Below are 18277 nucleotides of genomic sequence, written 5' to 3'. Positions count from 1 at the left end.
CTGGCAATACATTGTTAACTTTGTGTATGTATTTATTGGTTTTAAGTGTTTGTTTAAGCTCCTTCATGGCAGTCATCTGCTCCAACTTTATATTAACTTCCTTTTTGATTACTTCTAAAATATCTTTAATAAGTTCGTCTGCACTTGCTGATAAAGACTCTACCAGTGTTTTTTTTTCACAATAAATTCCCTGATTTTATGCGATTTCTTCAAGGCATCAATTGCTTGTTGCTTTGTACTATATTTTGGCATGTAAGATGGAGAGAAAGAAGTATTATATAACTGTTGGCAATAAATTCTATGATTTATTAAGGAGAAAGATAAAAACAGTATCGTATTGCATATAAAAAGTAAGGATTAGGTTAATCAGAGAGCCGTACGTTTTTCGATCAAAATTTGATCGAAATTTAATCTTTCAAAAAGACGATCAAATTTTTATCGTCGCTATTACAATTGTAGTCCAATAATATGGCGTTCTGAATTCAAAATTTGATCGATCAATCTGGCTGAGTACCCCCATTTTATTTTCATCTTATACGTATTCTTTTTTTTTTAAAAAAAATTATTGAGAGGTCTTTTTTTGTGCCATTCATATTTTTTAATATTTATTTTATGTACAAGTATTTTCAAAACCGTTTTATTATTATATTTATTTAATTTTATTTTATTTTTAATTTTATTTTACCTATTATAAATGTTTATTTAATAAAAAAACATTAAGTAAATGCATATATTTTTTGTGAATTTATTCAATTTTATCTTCTAATAAATAAATAAATATATTTATATAACGATTGTGTTTTATTTGAATAGCAGTTCGATTTATTTTAGTTTTCTACTGACTTGCGCACTGTAACTAACCACGGCGGCAATCTAATAGTAGCATGAGCCACACTCCGACAAATTCTAAAGACCGACAATGCGCCTCTAATACCATTTTTCTGTTACTCTTCTGTATTAGCTATTGATATAGCTAAGAAGCATGTAAATACGATCAGTAGACGTCGAGAAAAGTAGAATATTATGAATTTTATTTTTTGATAAAATATTGATTTCTCAAAAAAATAAATAAAAAAAAAATATTATAAATGCCGACTGAAACCGATATTTATTTTTTTATTTGTTTTTATTTGTTTTTATTTATTTTTTGATTGTTCTTTAACAAAAAAACAAGACCATTATATGTTTAATATTACAAGAAGTACGTATTGGCACACATATTATCAGTATTGTAATACTTTGGTATAATTTAGCTCATATTTGAGACATGGAGTGAATTGATTAAAGCTATACTTTATAGGCATACGTATACACTTGTATAAAAATAATGATAGACACGATCATTTTTTAAAAGAATGTCCTCAACATATGGGTTGTAAATAACAGGCTTTTGTTTGATATATTGATAGCTGCTGTATTTTTATTTCTGTTTCTGGCATGAGTGTAAAGAATGAACTTGGATAGGAAAGACTTGAATAGTATAGGATAAAAAATCAAGAAGGGTAACTATTTGAAAAAATGGGATTTAAATCTGGTTGATCTTACTATAGAAGATATTTTCGCCCAACAAAAAAAGAACACCCTTTTATAAAAGTGGCCTGCATTATAGCCAAAGAAAACACTATGTTCTTTTAGAACAAGCCGTGTCCGTGAATAGATTACCCAGTTATAGAGAAATGTATGTATTTGTATATCGAATTAGCCAACAGAATGATTTTTGCTGATTATGGCGAGCGTGAAATTATAGCCGGAACTAATCTTGATTCCTGTGCATGCGCATTGTCAGTATGATGTGTTTTGAATGAGGGTGTCTATGATGGCAGAATAAATTAATTTTACTCGGTAAAGATTTATTAAATGTAGGTTGCCTTGTCGGATAAAGTTATGAATATCAAAAGTGAAAAGAAAAAGTAAGTCGAGAAAGAATAGGGCCAAGTACGACTCTAGACAGCCAAGGTCTAAACAATTATCGACACTGTAAGAGAAAGTGAAATAATTCGTTTTTACTTGTACCACTTGGGTTGGAAATGATGAAAAAGTCGGTTTCAAAACACAAAAATTGAAAATGTGCTTTTCTTTTCTTTGCATTTTTATTTTAAATATGTATCCACTAAACGTTGTAAAAGAAACAAAAAAAAAGTAGCCAGATAATAATCATAATACCTGAGCCTTTGTCCAGTAATGATGTCAAACGTTATAAACATCGCCCATCTGTATGGAATTGACATTTTAGAAACCATAGGGAGGATCTCATGACCTCCTAGTTACTACAGCGATTCGCTTTTCTCATGGCAGCTCACATCATTTACCAGATTTCTCGATTTAATTCCACCTGATATGATCACCGACTTTTTTGCCTTAATGTCGTGCTCTTAAGTCGAAACACATCCGCTTTTCATCAAATCTAGACCACTTGCCGCATCCTAAAATCATCAGCGCTATTATACATTATACCGGGAGCTGGTAAGCTCTAACTTGCTTTTTTATTGTGATAGACGAGATTTTTGGAATAAACTTGGAATTATTTGTATTTCTCTATCTTCATCATCCCCATATTATTTTACAAGTGTTCAATGGAGATAGAATAATCCAATGCACTTACAAAGTGATATTATGATTTGAATATAAGCTGTAAGTAGAGACTGCAACCCTGTATTTTCGCTGTACTCTATTTGGATTCATCGAAATCTTTATTTTTTCAAATGTAAAATAATCTTTGTATCCGTGAGTAAGACAAGTGGAGGAATAAGTCGGATCTGGGGGTGGCAATAATTAATAAATGACAGAGGCTATTGATTGTGTTATATACGTGTGGGCGTATTGTGCCTGCTTGTTACAGAATAGTAGTATTACGAAAAAGAAAAACAACGGACTACATTGCTAATTGATACCTCAGTTATCGAGTAAATGGAGATAGTGGATGGTCAGAAGTTCTATATAAATTGCCATGAAAATAGCTAGTGTGCTCAATTACTCTCTCGCATCATAAATTGATGATTAAAACAAACAGCAAGTTTGGAGACATACATATGCACTGAATTCTCAATCATAAAAAAGTAACAATCATAATTACATTATAATATAAAATAAAAGCTATATATTGACACTCAATTTTTTTCTTATAGTTTGACTATTTACCACTGATCTTCACCATCAAACTTCTCGATCGAAATTTTAACATCAACATTATTTTCCTTCTCTTAATCAGCGTCGTAAATAATACCAAAAACCACCACTATGCTGATCGACCTTACTGCTGTTTTTTATTGCCTTTTATAATTGACCTCATTGCCAACAGAACTCTTTTTATTATCAAACATCGAATCAGAATTCTAAAACGAAAAGATACAAGAAAAAAAAAGGTTGGTTGGTCTGCCTGACATAGGGTTTTAATAAAACACAAAGATAGGGAGCTTATTAATTTATTCTTCTATGAGCTTTCAAATAAACACACTCTATACTCAAAATCAATATTCATCATATCTCTTTGTAAGTTTGTGTTTAATAAATACGCACAAAAAGAATTTAAAATCACAAGCCGTTTATATTGTTGCGTAATGTGCGAATAACGAAGCCATGCTTAATTCTCAGGTAAATGCCAAAATGTAATCGTTGCTAATTATTACTGTTATTCACTAAAATACATTACCACCATTTGTATGTCGATATTATACTACAACTATTGCTTCCTAGTTTACCCCTTTCTTTTTACAATGGGGTCTAACTTACATTGCGCATGTATATACTTTTCGTATGTCATTTTGATATACCATGGTTTTCTTTTGGAGTTTTTAGCCTGTAATTTATTTTTTGAAATGTTTTTCAATTCGGTATTTCATGTATTGCTTCTATTATTAATAAGAAACTAACTTATTGTGTAGCCGGGGTTTCTTTATAAGAAAGGAAGGTTTGTAAAAATGTAAGACGACGGAAAATAACGTATAATACTATATGAAACTATCTGTAATCTATTTAGTATCTTAAAAATATTGTGTATAGTTGAATTATATCAAAATTAACAGGCAATATTATTATTTTAAGAAAAATAAGCAAGGCAAGGTAAAATATATTTAATGAGTTTATTTTTTTTGGTTAACATTCTCTATTGTCTCTTTTTTGCTCTATTTAATCACTTTATTTATTTAGCTTTACTGTTGTTTGAGAGATTCTTGAGCTTCTGGAGTAAAAAGTCCACGGCCCGAAAGAAGATCAACAAGATCTCTATGTTCAAACCACCATGCCTTGTTTGGTTTACGATTAGCAAGATCTGCTTTTGGCACTAGCTCTTTAACAGAGGGGAAATGAACTTCTGCACCAGTCAAACCAACCACAGCCACTGATTCGGGAACATTAGTGAGTTCAATGGGAACAGGCTCACCCAAAAGATGAGCCTTTTCAAGTGCAGCACCTGTGTGCTGTTCAATAAAATCGATACAACGCATTGCAAGGCGTGTGGCATGGATACGGTCCATGGGTGATGGGGTATTACCCTGTTGGATGTGACCCAAGACAGCTGTACGGGAATCAAAGAGACCACGTCCCTCATCTTTGAGAATATTACTGATTACATCCGTAGTGTAAGTCTTTGAGGCCTTTTCGTTACGCAAGATAATACGACCCTCAGATTTGTCAGCGTCATCATCGAGGTAGAGTGCCATGAGGTGACGAACATCCGACTGGAGACGCTCAAGTTTGATACCTTCTTCAGGGATATACACAGTGTTAGCACCCGTAGCAAGGCCGCCCTCAACGGCCAAGTAACCAGACATTCCGCCTTGAACCTCAACCACAAATACACGTCGGCGTGAAGAACGTGCAGACTGCATAATAGAGTCGCATGCATTGATAATTGAGTTGAGCGAAGTATCAGAGCCAAGTGAGAAGTCTGTGCCGGGTACATTGTTGGAAACAGTGGCAGGGATGAGACCGATTGGAATACAAAGCGAAGGGTACTTTTCACGAGCTTCATTCAACTTGATCAAACCCGAGAAAGCTTCGAAGCCACCTACGATCATGAGAGCCTGGATGTTGAATTTCTGGAGCTGATATGCAACCATTCCCATGTCGACATCTTCACCCGGGACAGCACGGTTTGTACCCAATTCAGATCCACCATGAGAAATCCAGCCATCAACGCCAATCCATGTAAGCTCTTCAATAGATCCATGTACCAAACCAGGGAAGCCATTAAAAATTGCAAATGGAGTGTGGCCCCGGTTGAGAGCATAGCGAACAGCAGTACGAGTGGCAGCATTCATACCACCAGCAGGCGCACCCATATGGACAATACCAATGCGCAAACGCAAGTGTGCCGGCAACAGGTCTGACTCGTCGTCCAAAATTGTGCTAGCAGTGTAGGCGTTGAATTCTTCGGCAAACTGAGGATCACGCAATTCCATGGCACGCGCAAAGTTCTTTTCTCCGATAGCCTTTGCCACCTCGTGAGTAAGCTCGACGGCTTTCATCAATGGCCCACACGTTACTTTATTGCTTGTCATTCCGATTAAAGGTGATGGTGTCTCGGGAGTAGAGCGTAAGACGGCATCCACAGAGGCTACGCCTTGGATAGTCGCGAGAATACGATCAAATGCGGCTGGAGATCCACCACGTTGGGTGTGGCCAAGAGTGGTGACTCTGGTGTCGAGACCAAGACGGTCAGTCAAGATGTCTTTGATGTATTCTGGTCTGATTGGCTTGAGAGACTTGTCGATTGCACCTTCGGCCACAATAATTACGGTCTTGCGCTTGCCAAGCATACGATGACGATGAGCAACGGCACACATGGTCGATTCCCAGTCGTCTTCCATTGGAGGACGCTCAGGAATAAAGACAAAATCAGCACCGGTGGCAATACCAGCCATGAGAGCCAACCAGCCGCAGTGACGGCCCATGACTTCGATAACGAATGCACGCGAGTGAGACAAGGCAGTCGTTCCAATCGAGTCCACGCTCTCACAAATACGGTGCAGTGATGTAACAGCACCAATAGTAATGTCTGTTCCAGCCATGTCGTTGTCAATCGAACCCACCAGACCGACAATTGTCAAATGACCGTAAGTTGTGGCATCTTCTTCTGTAATTCTGTTGGCCTTTTTGAGTTCATCAAGCAGACCTGGCCACTCGGATCTGAATACGTCTGCACCAGTTAAAGAACCATCACCTCCACAAACAATCAGCGAATCAATGCCGTGATGAACAAGATTCTCGGCAGCTCTAAGACGACCTTCACGAGTCTTGAATGGCATGCAACGTGCAGTACCAATACTTGTGCCACCCTAAATACACACACACACACACACATGTATATATATATTTAGCTTATTGTTTGCTATGAATATACACACACACAAATATATATATATATAATCACAATATAACTTACGACTGACAACCATCCTCGTACACTCTTCCAGTCCATACGACGGATACGATCACCACCATCAACAAGACCCTGGTAACCTTCATACACACCGTATACATGACATCCCTTTGAAATACCATATCGGACAACGGCTCGCACACTAGCGTTCATGCCTGCTGCATCACCTCCAGAGGTAAGAACGGCAATTTTTCGTGGTACAGCATGATCTTTTTTGGATGAGTTGCTGTCAATTTGAGGCAGATCCAGCAAATTGGGAAGTGCTGGTCGATCGGTAAACACAATCACGTTGTTGAGTGGGTCAAGGGTGTACAGTTCACCGTCTTCGGCGTACTCTTGATATTTTGCGTCGATACTGTTCAGATGTGATTTTCGTTTCTATGGTTACCAAAACAATAATAAGAATACCGTATTTGAAAGTATGTGAGCCGACGATAGTAATAATAATAATAATAATAATAACAATAATAAAATATACACAGATATAGTATAACAGGACAGCCGTGTATTCCTTTTGTATTTTCTTTATCTTTCTCTCTAGCAAGATTTTTGTTGTCGTTGTTGGAAAACCTTGATCAAAGCGTATCCTTCGTCATCTTTATACGTACTTCCAAATCATTCGATAAAAGGACTAGCCCGCCCGACAGCCTTGACCAGTCTTCTTCAAGCGTTGGTCTTGGAGACAAATCGACAGTGGAGATAAGAATACGGAGGGTGAGGTCAGTAGCATTTTGCGAGCACTTGGCCGGAAGTTTGAGCCAAACATCGCCTTCCTTTGTAGGTGAAAGGGTTTGGAAACCAAGATTATTATAAAATGCTACAGCTTTGTTTAGTTCCTCTAGGGAAGGTGCGTTGAGTACAACATGTGAAAGACCAAGAGGCATTCTAGTTATATATATATATATATATTTTAAAAAAAAGAAAGAAAATTAAAAAGGGTAGATAATAAAGAAGAAGAAGAAGAAAAAAGAATTAAGAATGGTAGCAATGAATATACCTATATAAAACTGGGTACCTTCGTCACGGATCAAGTAATCGCAATAATCTATGTGGCTTACACGGGACTTGAAACGAAAAAACTCGGACCCCAAAAGGAAAAAAAAAATGAATGCTTAGGTACTCTCGGAATAATAAAGCTGCTCTCGGAATGTTACAACGAAGTAAAAAACTTTTATCGATAGCAGAAAGAGGTCCATTTTTAGAAGTATATTTCTTTCAAAAAAGGAACGATATCGTGAAAATACGAAAAAAAATGCCTGATAAAGAGCAGGTATAAAATATTTCCAATACACATATATAGAAGCATATTTTGACTACTATCAGTACTGCCTGTGAAAATACTTCTTATCTTATTGCCCAGTGCCTTTTTTTTCGTTCTTTTGTTTGCTCTATAAACTGGTACCTCTTTTAGTCAAATTAGAATAAAACATATCACGGTTAGTAAAAACTGTTTTTTTTAATAGTAATATATTTGTACTCCATTAATAATAAATGCAAGATAAAGAGCTTTCTATTTGCCATTCTTTCAAGCAAGGTTTGATCTTTGGAGTATAGTATTTCCTACAACACCGATTTATAATTATATATGCAATACCCATATATAACATTTTGCACTACGTTCAAATTAGGAATTTTTTCTGCTGTTGATATGTTTTTTTTTTTTTTACTTTGTAGTGTTAAGAAGGAGGGTTGTGGTGAACCCTATTTTGTGGATCTGCTGTGACTGGCCAATGCCCCATATATAAATGATTGTAGTATAGGTTTTGTTGCTCTTTGAGAAAAATAATTGATTTGAAACTATACTACCCCCTTTGGTATTTGAGTAAATTGAACAGTAGTAACATTCCGAGAGGACCTCTTATCAGTCTATCTTTTATAATCATGATTCTTTTTGTGATTGTTCTGACACACACACATAGACAGAGAGAATGTATATATATATATACATATTTGTTTGTATTTGTATAGGTATCTACCAATAGTCAAAAGATCCCTAAAATCTCATAAAGTTTTTTTTTATTAAAAAAAAGTAGTGGTAATATATTTAATAAATGCTTTTCACAGATTGCATACACAATGACTTGGTTTCTTCTTTCTATTATATCTCAGTTATGCAACCGATAAATTTCGAATATATCGACTATACAATTAATGAATTAATAGGCCGAGATATATATATATATTTAGTATTAAATTAAAACTCGCAGATGGAGTCTTTAGCTCTGAAAGCTTAAAGATTGTCATCTATATCAAGCATAATATAATATCAAAGAATATATAGACATAAGAGGGGGGGGGGTTCAAAATCTTTTAATTTATAATTATCTTTATTTGCATTGGTTTATCCTTTATATATTAATCTTTATCTATAGAGATGATCGAACATCTTGTCTAATTTGGACGGATAATTTGTTAGTTATGACGTGCGTCAAAGAACTCTACTTTAACTTTTTTTAATTAAAAAATCTCGGGTTAAGATTATTAGATAAATTCACCGTTTACAAGAAGTTGGGGAAAAAAAGGTTAAAGTGTGGTTAAGATTGTAATTTATGAGCATTTTTATCATGATAGATAAGTACGGTATACACAAGAATAAAAGCCATATTTACCTTTAGACTGCTTGTCCTTTTCTTTGGATTAATATGTAAAGTAAAGTATGCTTAAATCAGAGAAATACTATGTGTTTTATATGCTAACATTGGTATTATTTAGTTCTTTCTATCTTGCAATGTTGAATTAAATCACTCGATTGTTTCAATTTTTTGTACAAACATTTCTCTTTATGTTTCCATTCTGTGCTCAGCATGGTTTAATCATGCACAAGGCAAAAATGGGTTGTTTAGACTTCTGGATCACTACGAAATATTCTGTCCGAATGTTCAAAGAAATATTGTTGAACTGGATATCATGTGGTGCCCGAAACACTATCGGATAAATGTATATAGCGTGTGTGTGGGTGTTAAAGGATTTAATCAAGATTAACCCCAATTTACTGACTGGGATTAAATTAATAAAGGTGAATAACATTTGCGCAAGCACTAATAAAAGAAGGACCTCACTAGACTTGACACTTACCAAATAAACAGCATAGCCCCTTGTCTGTCAAGTTGGATTTAGATCTTTATTCAAAACGTTTAGAATTGTGTTTGTTACTAATTAGAGAGTTTTGAACCGGTGTGTTGAATACCTCAAACGCTTCGTATATATTTCACATACAGGGAATGCGAATCGAAACAAATGCCTGTGTTTGTCTGTCTACAATGGGCAAAGAGAGGGGTTATTTCTAAACACATCATCGATAAGATTGCAAATGACATGCTATTTCTAACTAAAACAAAAACAAAAAAAAAACAAGGGTGTTGACTACCAGATCCAGTCCAAGTACAAACAAGCTATTAAAGTGATTATTATATGCTTAGGCTAAGACACAACAAGAAATTTATATAGCTGCTTGCAACCAAATAGAGAAATACAATTGTACCATTTTTTTGCTGTTATGATATGTTCATAGAGTTCTCGAATACACAAGATGTATAGCCCAATACTATTTTTCACGAGCTATTTTCATTGGTTGTATTCAGAAGTCCAATGATATCATCGGAATATGTCAGGAACATGGTAGGATATTGCTTTTTACGATCATTTTGGGATTTGAGACTCAATATTTTTTCTTGCTAAAGCGTAAGATTCTGAGGGCGAATTTGCTACAGTTAATGTGAAAATATATCTTCATCACTTGCAAACGCAAGTATCTGTAAATAACCACATACAATATCTTTAGAGCAACAGCAATAATGATTTCTACTCAAGTTTTACTGATTGAATTAGCACAGATAAAATAGACTATTAAATTAATCTCATTATATATTTTGGGCTGTTGATCATTTAAAGGTCCAAAATGACTAAAACTGGATCACACAAGTCGTAAACGCAAGATGTATATTTCTTCTCTTATTCAAATAAAATAATAACACATATGAGCGCATATTGTGATTCAATTTGTGGGATATTAACCTTAGGATTATCATGATACATAACACAGTCTTTTCTTCCCTTCAATTGACCAAAGTCTCTTCTCCTTATTATATATATATCATATATCATATTTGATTATTTTCTTTGTGACTTTATCGCACCAGCTCTTTTATGCGACGGTCAATCAAAATGATTTAAGATACTTTGTTGTTGTTATTATTACTGTTTCTTTCTAAAATAATAATACTTACAATAAAAATAAATTTTTGACTCTTCTGAGCTAAATCATTAGCTTTCATATAATGAGTAAAAAACCATGGACCTTCAATCCTGAGGTAAGAATGTGTACAAGACTTAATGAACATTGTGATCATTAGAATGTTTCCTTAGGATTTCATAATGCCAGATGTACCTACCCAAACGAAACGACGGAAGAATAGGCAGCCAGAGACAAGGCCTACCAAGTTAAAAGCACGTCTTGTTGATAATATCAATATTACCTCGAATAAAGAATCAGGTCATACACACCCACCCACAAAAACACGTATATATATATATATATTATCGAAAAATAAAATAAAAATATTCAATCTAAATAAATATATATTTTTTTTTCTTATTTTAGAAAATAAAAAGGCAGAAGCAAACCAGCTCTGGGCTGATAAATATGAGCCACAAATAGAGGTATCGACGTGAATATAAAGAATATAAAAAAAGAAGAAGAATACTCAACATTCTTACTTTTGGCTGGTACAATTAACGCAGGAAAATCTTGCAGTTGATCCAAGGAGAATCAATGCAATCAAAGAGTGCATTATTAGTGCAGCCGGGCGTATACCACATAATAGGTGTAAGGTATTTTTCTTTATGCATTTGTTAATTAGGCACATATCTACTCACAATGCTTTTCATGCAATATTAAATTTCAGATTCTCACACTCACAGGAAACGCTGGATGTGGAAAGAGTACAACGATTCGGTTGCTAGCAAAAACAATGCCATACACCCTATCAGAATGGATTAACGACACAACCAATGATTACGATTTGAATCATTATGACCCAAGCGAATATGTGTCGGGCATCGATGATTTTGAAGACTTTATGAGGCGTGCCATTCAGCTTGATACTCTTAATGGAAGCATGGCTCCAAAAAATACCAAAATGCCCAGAAAAGTCATCTTGCTCGATGATATTCCTGACCTTACCACTGCGGCAATCAAGGATCGATTTCATAGAATTTTGAGAGCTTGTTTAGTTAACAATAACCCGGTGTTGGTAGTCATTGTTGTCAGTGAAGCTTGGATGGAGACAGACTTGAGTTGGAAAATACAATCCGGAGATAGACTCATTGGCTTGCGAGATATTATACCAGAGGATATAAAAAACAGCCCTTTTTACAAAGAATTAAAGTAAGTATATAATAACATAATCAATACAAATGCACACAAACACACGCGTATGAGTGTGTGTACTTGTATGTATATATGTCACTCATTAATCCAAGGTTGAATGGTGTAACCAAGAAGAGAATATCTACCTTCCTTCACCAAATCCATGATGCAGAAACCAAATCATTTTTGAGTCAAAGAGCGAAATCCATTGGAAATGTCACAGAAAACATGGACCAGTTGGTCTGTATGAGCTCAGCTGAAATCGAGTCTATTTCTGAAGCAAGTCAAGGAGACATTCGATTCGCTATCAACACTTTACAATCCAATTTTTTTTCATTGGCATCAACACTAAAAACTAATCGCAATAGCCGTAATCGACACGGCACTCAGACTGAAAGGTAAACAAAGTATATAATATATATATAGAGGGAGAATTGAAGGAGGAGATGGGGTCCCTCTTTTTTTTTGGCTTTCATTTAATTAACAAGATACAGCTTTAGTGAACGGACAGAAATACCGGGACTGTTTCATTCGCTTGGAAAGGCGCTCTACCGAAAACGTAAATCATATATACTTTTATATAAAGAAGTATGCTTCTAATGTACTGCGTTAGGAGACCTGGCTGGAAAACTAGAGACTTCCCCAAAGGTAAAGAAAAATCCTTGTCTGTCTAGTTTGTTTTAAATTGCCATGTGAAATTAATTATTTTTGAATAAATAAATAAATCAAATAAATCAAATAAAACATAGAATTTAATTGAAACACTACCTGATAATTTGGACAATTTCCTATCTTATTTACATGAAAACACCCCGTATTTCTGCGACGATATAAGTCAATTAAACACTGCAATGCAATGCTTTAGTGAAGGAGACTTATTAGCTTCTTTGGGAGATTGGAGGGTAAGAAATAATATAATATACCTCTTTTTTTTTTAAAAAAAAAGAAGGCAAAGAGGTCTAAATAAATACAAATATGTATGTATTGAAATATAGGATACTGCCCCGTTGATGTATCAGGCTGCGTCTACAATAGGTGGCATTATGTCTATTCCCCCTCCTAAAAAGAAAGGATCGATGTTTTGTATGAAGAAACCGACCATAATATCAAAATGGGATATTATTGAAAAGAAGAAAGGTAAAAAGGAAATAAAAAAGCATTGCCAAAAAGAAGACGGGAATATGTAATTTGTCTTGTACGTATATCTAGAGAATCGCCAGTTTATTTTCCCAAAATCTGTGATGGATGCTTGTTCATCAAGCAGGTATGGATTACCTTCTTCGGAGTGGGAAGAAGAGATTGAAGAATTCACAAGTGACGAAGGTTTGTATATGTATATGCATATATCTTGAATGTTCATATATTCTTGTACTGCATATTGAAGACTACTTTGTTTCGAATTTATTTTATTTCTAGACAATGAATTTGATAGCGATGACGGTGGAATCGATTGGTGTGAAGTGGCTAAACTCGCTGATGCCATGGAAGCTGAAAGTGAAGATAAACCAGAGGCAAAAGAAGATGTCAATGAAGAAGATGAGGATGAGTATATGTTCGAAGATGGAATTGACTGGGATGAGGCAGCGAAAATTGCTGATGCTGAAGAGGCTAAATATCTTTTGGATATAGTCCCTTGATTTGTTTTTTATCTGGAAACTTCATTTCCCTTTTTATCTATTTCTTTTGTATTTAAGCATTTCAAAGTAAAATTTGAGATATTTCTTTATTTAGAATATGAATATGAATCTTAATAAAAATAACACCCAAAATACAATTTGTAAGTTTGGTTAATTGAATAGATATGTAATTGAAATTAGGGTACATAGACAGCACAGATCAGTGGTAAAGATAAAATGAATAAAGAATGTAAGCTCTGGTCGAGACGACGTCGCAAAGACAAGGAAAAAAAAAGGGGGGGGGGGGTTCAACAGTCTTATAGACTTTTATGCTCTTCGAATAACTTCGACCAATCATATAATACAGAATATAATATTACTAAAAGTTTATGATTATTGAATTCCCCTAATTAAATACAACAGTCGTAAAGATATATTTATTTATTAACAAGTCGATTATTATATTTGCAATTATTACAGTTACAGTTACATCTTAATACACAAAAGAAATATAGCAGGAAAATAGTTAAAAGATACCTCTTCTTGAATGATATAATCCAAGAAATGATGAAGCATTTTCTTTTATAATCAATAATATTATAAAAAGAGACAGGACGCTTCTGATTAGAGTTTACTTATCCGTATAGAGTGATGTGTTTTGTGAATTATTCTCATCATAAATACTTCTCCATGCAAACAACAAGATGTTATTCAGCTGTAGAGCATCTACACGTTTACTATGTCTGAATTGATTGGTAACGTCAATGCACCGGTCGATATTTTCTGGACTGATAAAATCGAATGCACACTTGATAGCACTGTGGTAGTTGGAAACTTGGTGAGCACAGCCTGCAGGAATGTAAACTGCATCACCAGGATTCTGGTATATTCTCCAGCTCGTGATATTGTGTTCTTCGAGAAGTCTCTGTTGAAGACTGTCATTCAGATAAATCCACTGACTGTGTACTGGATCAAGGATCCCTTTGACGCCCATCTCTTTGGCAATCTTGTCCACAAAGTTCTTGATCTCGGCGAGATCTTCATATGCGTATATATCCCACACCGCTGCAGAATTTTCATCGGTCTTGTCTGCGTAGCACATCACATTGACTGCATCTGCCATGTCACAGTGCAGATTGGTTGTACCCACTCCCTTTTCGCCATTCGCGGAACCGTATGCGATAAACATCTTTGGCCCGAGATCAGAAGGAATATATTCTTCGGGTAATCGATTGGAGAAATTAAAGTATCCGTCTGCGGTACAGTATTCTTTAACCGGAAGCATATCCATAAAGTCTTTGTAAAGTTTAGGTGAATGGTCACTAAAATTCTCGGTGGGAGGCCAGTCCTAAGAAAGTAACGTTAATAGAATCCAAAAAATGCTTCTTTGCCTTTTCTTTTTTTTGGGTAATATTAGTGTCATTACCACATAATCCTTGATGCATATGCTTACCTTTATCTTTAATATGTCCGATCCTCCAGTAGATTTATTGTATCCTGGACGTCTGCTGTGTTTAATAAACCCGGAAAAGTATTTCTTGACCGTTGATTCATCGACTTCTTTTGTTTTGCAATTGATCACTTCAATGATTTCTTTTTTGTAATTCTTGATAAAATAGCTAGGAGTCCATGATACATCACTGTTTGTTCGAACACCACGTATCACCACAGGTTTTCCTTTTCTCCATTCGCTTTGAAATGCATCAATGGTTGATTCTTCTATTGGAATATAAAGTACTTCCTCTAAATAATAATAATAATAATAATAATAATAGTAGTAGTAGTAGTAGTAGTAGTAGTAGTAGTAGTAGTAGTAGTAGTAGTAGTAGTAGTAGTAGTAGTAGCAGCAGCAGTTATAGAAATAGCAATAGTAATTATAGAAATATAAAGAAATCATAAATATACATATATGTATACGATGGTAATAGTTAATAGGTACATACTGTAGCTCACTTCATCTTGATTATCTTGCATAATGCAGTCTTCTTGACTATCCTTCACACTCTGGACTTCTTTTGCAAGCTCTCTTATAGTGTTTTCCTCATATTTTGTGACAGGAAGAAAGTGCTCTTTGGCATGAGCCCGATATCGGGAGCATCTTGTTAATCTTACTATTGTGTCCAAACTCCAGTCTGAACCATAACAATGCAAGCACATATCACTTCCACAAACTCCGCATGTAAAGTGTGCGTTGAGAATACTTGTCTCGCAGTAATCGCATATATGACGAGCGTAGTTGACAGGTGCACGACGTCGGATTAATATATTGTACTTTTTAATGAATTCGTTTTCTTTTTTCAATATGTCGTATAGTGGACCCGAGAGTTTCTTTAGTGCGTAAGCTTTGAATTTCTCTGAAGGAGCCACGATGTTATTCTGTACTCTCGACCGGACCATGTCCCCAAGCTCTGTGCTTATAAAATAAGGGCTGGGCACTGTATCCCCTTTATTAAGTAGCTGATCAACTGCACGAAAATCTTTGAATCGACAAGCGTCTCCATTCCTCTTCATTATACATGCTCGACAGTTGTAACGACGTTCTATAATGACCTGGCAATTACGATCTTGTATGGTGAGAGTCTTTGTGTGCCCTTGCGCGAGATTATTTTGAATTATATTGCTGTCAATGTAACCAGGTTGATCAGCAGATGGAATGCTTGGGTTCAATGTAAGTGTAGTTTCTGAGACGTCGGATATTATGGTTGTCTTGGGTTCGTTTATGCCATTAGGCTTTTTCTTTGAAGCAGCCACTGGTCCAGAAGGCTCTTTAGGTTTCTGAGTTTTTGTACATTTTTGAACCAGATTTGTACTTGTGGATTGAGATCTTTTTCTTTTTGGCATTACTTTTCGGTAAAAAGAAAAAAAAAAAGAAGAAAAAAAAACAATAACCAAAAGAAAAGAAATACGCCTCCTTCTCCTCTCAGCCAAGAAGTCAGACCTCTCTGGGTTAATTTTGGCCTTCTTTTTTTTTCCTTTCTATAATGAATCAGTATAACAGTCACTTGATTAAGTTGTAAGTTCTGTTGAAGCGGTGTTCAGTCTTGCTGTTTTGTATGTTCACATTAATACTCACTTTGTATTCTTTCCACATATTTACATATATAAATATAATTTACTTTGGTCTATTTATCTTGACTTTTTATTTGTATGATTAACAGTAATTGATAAGCTATATTATATATATAAGAAAATACAATAATCTTAAGATCATGACTCTTAGTGAAAGCTTTCAAAACGAGAAAAAAAAGAGTTGTTGAAATGGCTGATATTATTAAGCCTATTGTGTTTAATGAATTGGCACAAGGATTAGTCTGTAAATCATTAATTATATACTTAAAAATACTGTTCTAATATTTTTCTTATCTATCGGTCTAATACAGGTTTGAAAGATGTATTTTTGTGTATGCGTGTTTATTTAAAACCTTCACGTCAAACATTGAGATGTGCATAATCTTATTACTCGATTCTTGCATTAAGTAATGGACCTAAACGGTTTTCAATTTAAATCAATGGATAAGCAAAAATTAAGTAACTTTACCATACTTGACATAGGAAGGTAGGGTGTATTTACTTTATTATTATTAGTTTGCTCTCCAAAAACAAAGCCAAATTAAACAATAAATGAATTGACATCGACTTCAGTTTTGTTACGCGACAACTTGTACCCAAGAACTGCACCGTCGTAATAGAAGAGATATATGTAAAATATTGGCGGTGACAAGTTATCTCTGGCTATCCGCTGGACGGTCATTCCTACAGGGCCAATTGTAAAATGTAAGCTATTTGTTATCCGTAATATATATATTTCTAAAAGAAATGGGTACTTGTTTGTTTGAATTATTACCATAAAGTGGAGTGGGTTGAAGACCACCGAGCGGAAGGTAACATTCATTGTTAAAAAGGCAGGTCTGCCTTCCATCATCTAATTCTACTTGTAATACACGGGTCAATGCCACTGTGCCCTTTTGACTAGCCGCCACCAGAAGTTCAAGTTCGGGAATCCATTCGACCATATTAATTCTATCCATAGTCAACAACATTCTATCCGATCGAACATCGATCTTTGAAATTGCCTCATGTTCTACTCTAATGGTAGTTATGCGCGGTCTTGTTGTGTTCAAGAGGTACACATCCTTGGCTGTTGTAAACACAAGGTACTCACCAACCTCTCGTTTCTTCTTCTTTTCTCCTTTTTTTTGCTCGGATATTTCTGCACCAGCGTTTGGTATTTTTGGATCGGTCTTAAGGTGTACAACACGTGGAATACGACGACCAGAAGATACTACCTCATCTGAACTTGCTTCATCCTCGCTCTCACTCTCACTTTCTTCTTCTTGGTTGGGTTGCTGTTGTGCGCTGGGTGAAATAACATCATCCCAGCTACCCTCTGGGACGTCAAGAAATCCTCTTCTGCGTTGCCGTTGTAAGTTAGGCAGTCCCATACGCTGTTGAAGAAGTCTATTCAATATGACTTTTTTTTTAGGAGACTAGAAGGGGAGCCGTCGTTGTCGTTGTACTTTGCAATGCAGTCAAGCCTTAACCGCCATACCTTATTACAAGTGGATCTGTTGGAACAAAAATACCAGTCGGTTGTTCGTTCCATGCATTGTCCGAATCTAACGAGTCGTTCTGCCACCCATCTTCTGCAACACCTGAATTATTATTATTATTATTATTATTATTATTATTGGCAGTATTCCTCCGATTTTCCACTTCTGCTTGTTGAGCTAATTCCTGCCAGCGTCGAAAGAGTCTGCCTGGTTCATGTATCCCCCTGTTAATTCGCCTTGCACTATTACCCGCATTGTCCTCTCTATTCTGTGTAGATTGAGCTGTACTTAATCTGTTGCCCCCGGATACATTTGGGAAGACTTGGTTAGAGGAACCAGGTAAATGAGCTTCATCCGAGTGAGG

At 35.3% G+C, this 18277-nt stretch overlaps 4 protein-coding genes across 4 annotated transcripts; 1 reads left to right on the top strand and 3 right to left on the bottom strand.

The window, feature by feature from the left end:
• Nucleotides 1-4038: 4038 nt before the first annotated feature.
• PHYBLDRAFT_137735 (hypothetical protein) lies at nucleotides 4039-7307 on the bottom strand. Its single transcript, XM_018429874.1, has 4 exons — nucleotides 6988-7307; nucleotides 6383-6757; nucleotides 4379-6275; nucleotides 4039-4336 (listed from the first exon to the last, which is right to left on the bottom strand). The coding sequence occupies exons 1-4, from the start codon at nucleotides 7261-7263 to the stop codon at nucleotides 4149-4151; spliced, it is 2736 nt and encodes a 911-aa protein (XP_018283425.1). The 5' UTR covers nucleotides 7264-7307; the 3' UTR covers nucleotides 4039-4148.
• Nucleotides 7308-10656: 3349 nt separating this feature from the next.
• Nucleotides 10657-13384, top strand: PHYBLDRAFT_153470 (hypothetical protein; the record flags this gene model as incomplete). The annotated part of the gene is made up of 12 exons (XM_018433159.1): nucleotides 10657-10689; nucleotides 10745-10871; nucleotides 10980-11038; nucleotides 11120-11209; nucleotides 11284-11765; nucleotides 11861-12145; nucleotides 12236-12306; nucleotides 12361-12395; nucleotides 12497-12649; nucleotides 12743-12884; nucleotides 12957-13070; nucleotides 13164-13384. The coding sequence occupies 12 exons, from the start codon at nucleotides 10657-10659 to the stop codon at nucleotides 13382-13384; spliced, it is 1812 nt and encodes a 603-aa protein (XP_018283424.1).
• A 406-nt stretch (nucleotides 13385-13790) lies between these two features.
• On the bottom strand, nucleotides 13791-15260 carry PHYBLDRAFT_137734 (hypothetical protein; the record flags this gene model as incomplete). The annotated part of the gene is made up of 2 exons (XM_018429873.1): nucleotides 13791-14711; nucleotides 14817-15260. The coding sequence occupies 2 exons, from the start codon at nucleotides 15258-15260 to the stop codon at nucleotides 13995-13997; spliced, it is 1161 nt and encodes a 386-aa protein (XP_018283423.1). The 3' UTR covers nucleotides 13791-13994.
• A 1648-nt stretch (nucleotides 15261-16908) lies between these two features.
• Nucleotides 16909-17971, bottom strand: PHYBLDRAFT_160832 (hypothetical protein). Its single transcript, XM_018434267.1, has 3 exons — nucleotides 17913-17971; nucleotides 17208-17821; nucleotides 16909-17116 (listed from the first exon to the last, which is right to left on the bottom strand). Exons 2-3 carry the CDS (start codon nucleotides 17803-17805, stop codon nucleotides 16974-16976), a joined length of 741 nt encoding a protein of 246 aa, XP_018283422.1. The 5' UTR covers nucleotides 17806-17821; nucleotides 17913-17971; the 3' UTR covers nucleotides 16909-16973.
• Nucleotides 17972-18277: the final 306 nt, after the last annotated feature.

This window comes from Phycomyces blakesleeanus (genome assembly GCF_001638985.1).
Source record: "Phycomyces blakesleeanus NRRL 1555(-) unplaced genomic scaffold PHYBLscaffold_45, whole genome shotgun sequence".
Classification (NCBI taxonomy): domain Eukaryota; kingdom Fungi; phylum Mucoromycota; class Mucoromycetes; order Mucorales; family Phycomycetaceae; genus Phycomyces; species Phycomyces blakesleeanus.
Note: the sequence above shows the minus strand (reverse complement) of the source record. Positions and strands in the feature narration are given on the sequence as shown.

Coding starts and splice junctions, on each gene's coding strand:
- PHYBLDRAFT_137735 (XM_018429874.1), bottom strand. CDS start 7,263: ATGCCTCTTGGTCTTTCACATGTTGTACTCAACGCACCTTCCCTAGAG. Junction 6,758..6,987: donor TTTTATCGAATGATTTGGAA/GTACGTATAAAG, acceptor TGGTAACCATAG/AAACGAAAATCACATCTGAA. Junction 4,337..4,378: donor TGAAAAGGCTCATCTTTTGG/GTGAGCCTGTTC, acceptor TTCCCGAATCAG/TGGCTGTGGTTGGTTTGACT.
- PHYBLDRAFT_160832 (XM_018434267.1), bottom strand. CDS start 17,805: ATGGGACTGCCTAACTTACAACGGCAACGCAGAAGAGGATTTCTTGAC. Junction 17,117..17,207: donor TCAACCCACTCCACTTTATG/GTAATAATTCAA, acceptor TTGGCCCTGTAG/GAATGACCGTCCAGCGGATA.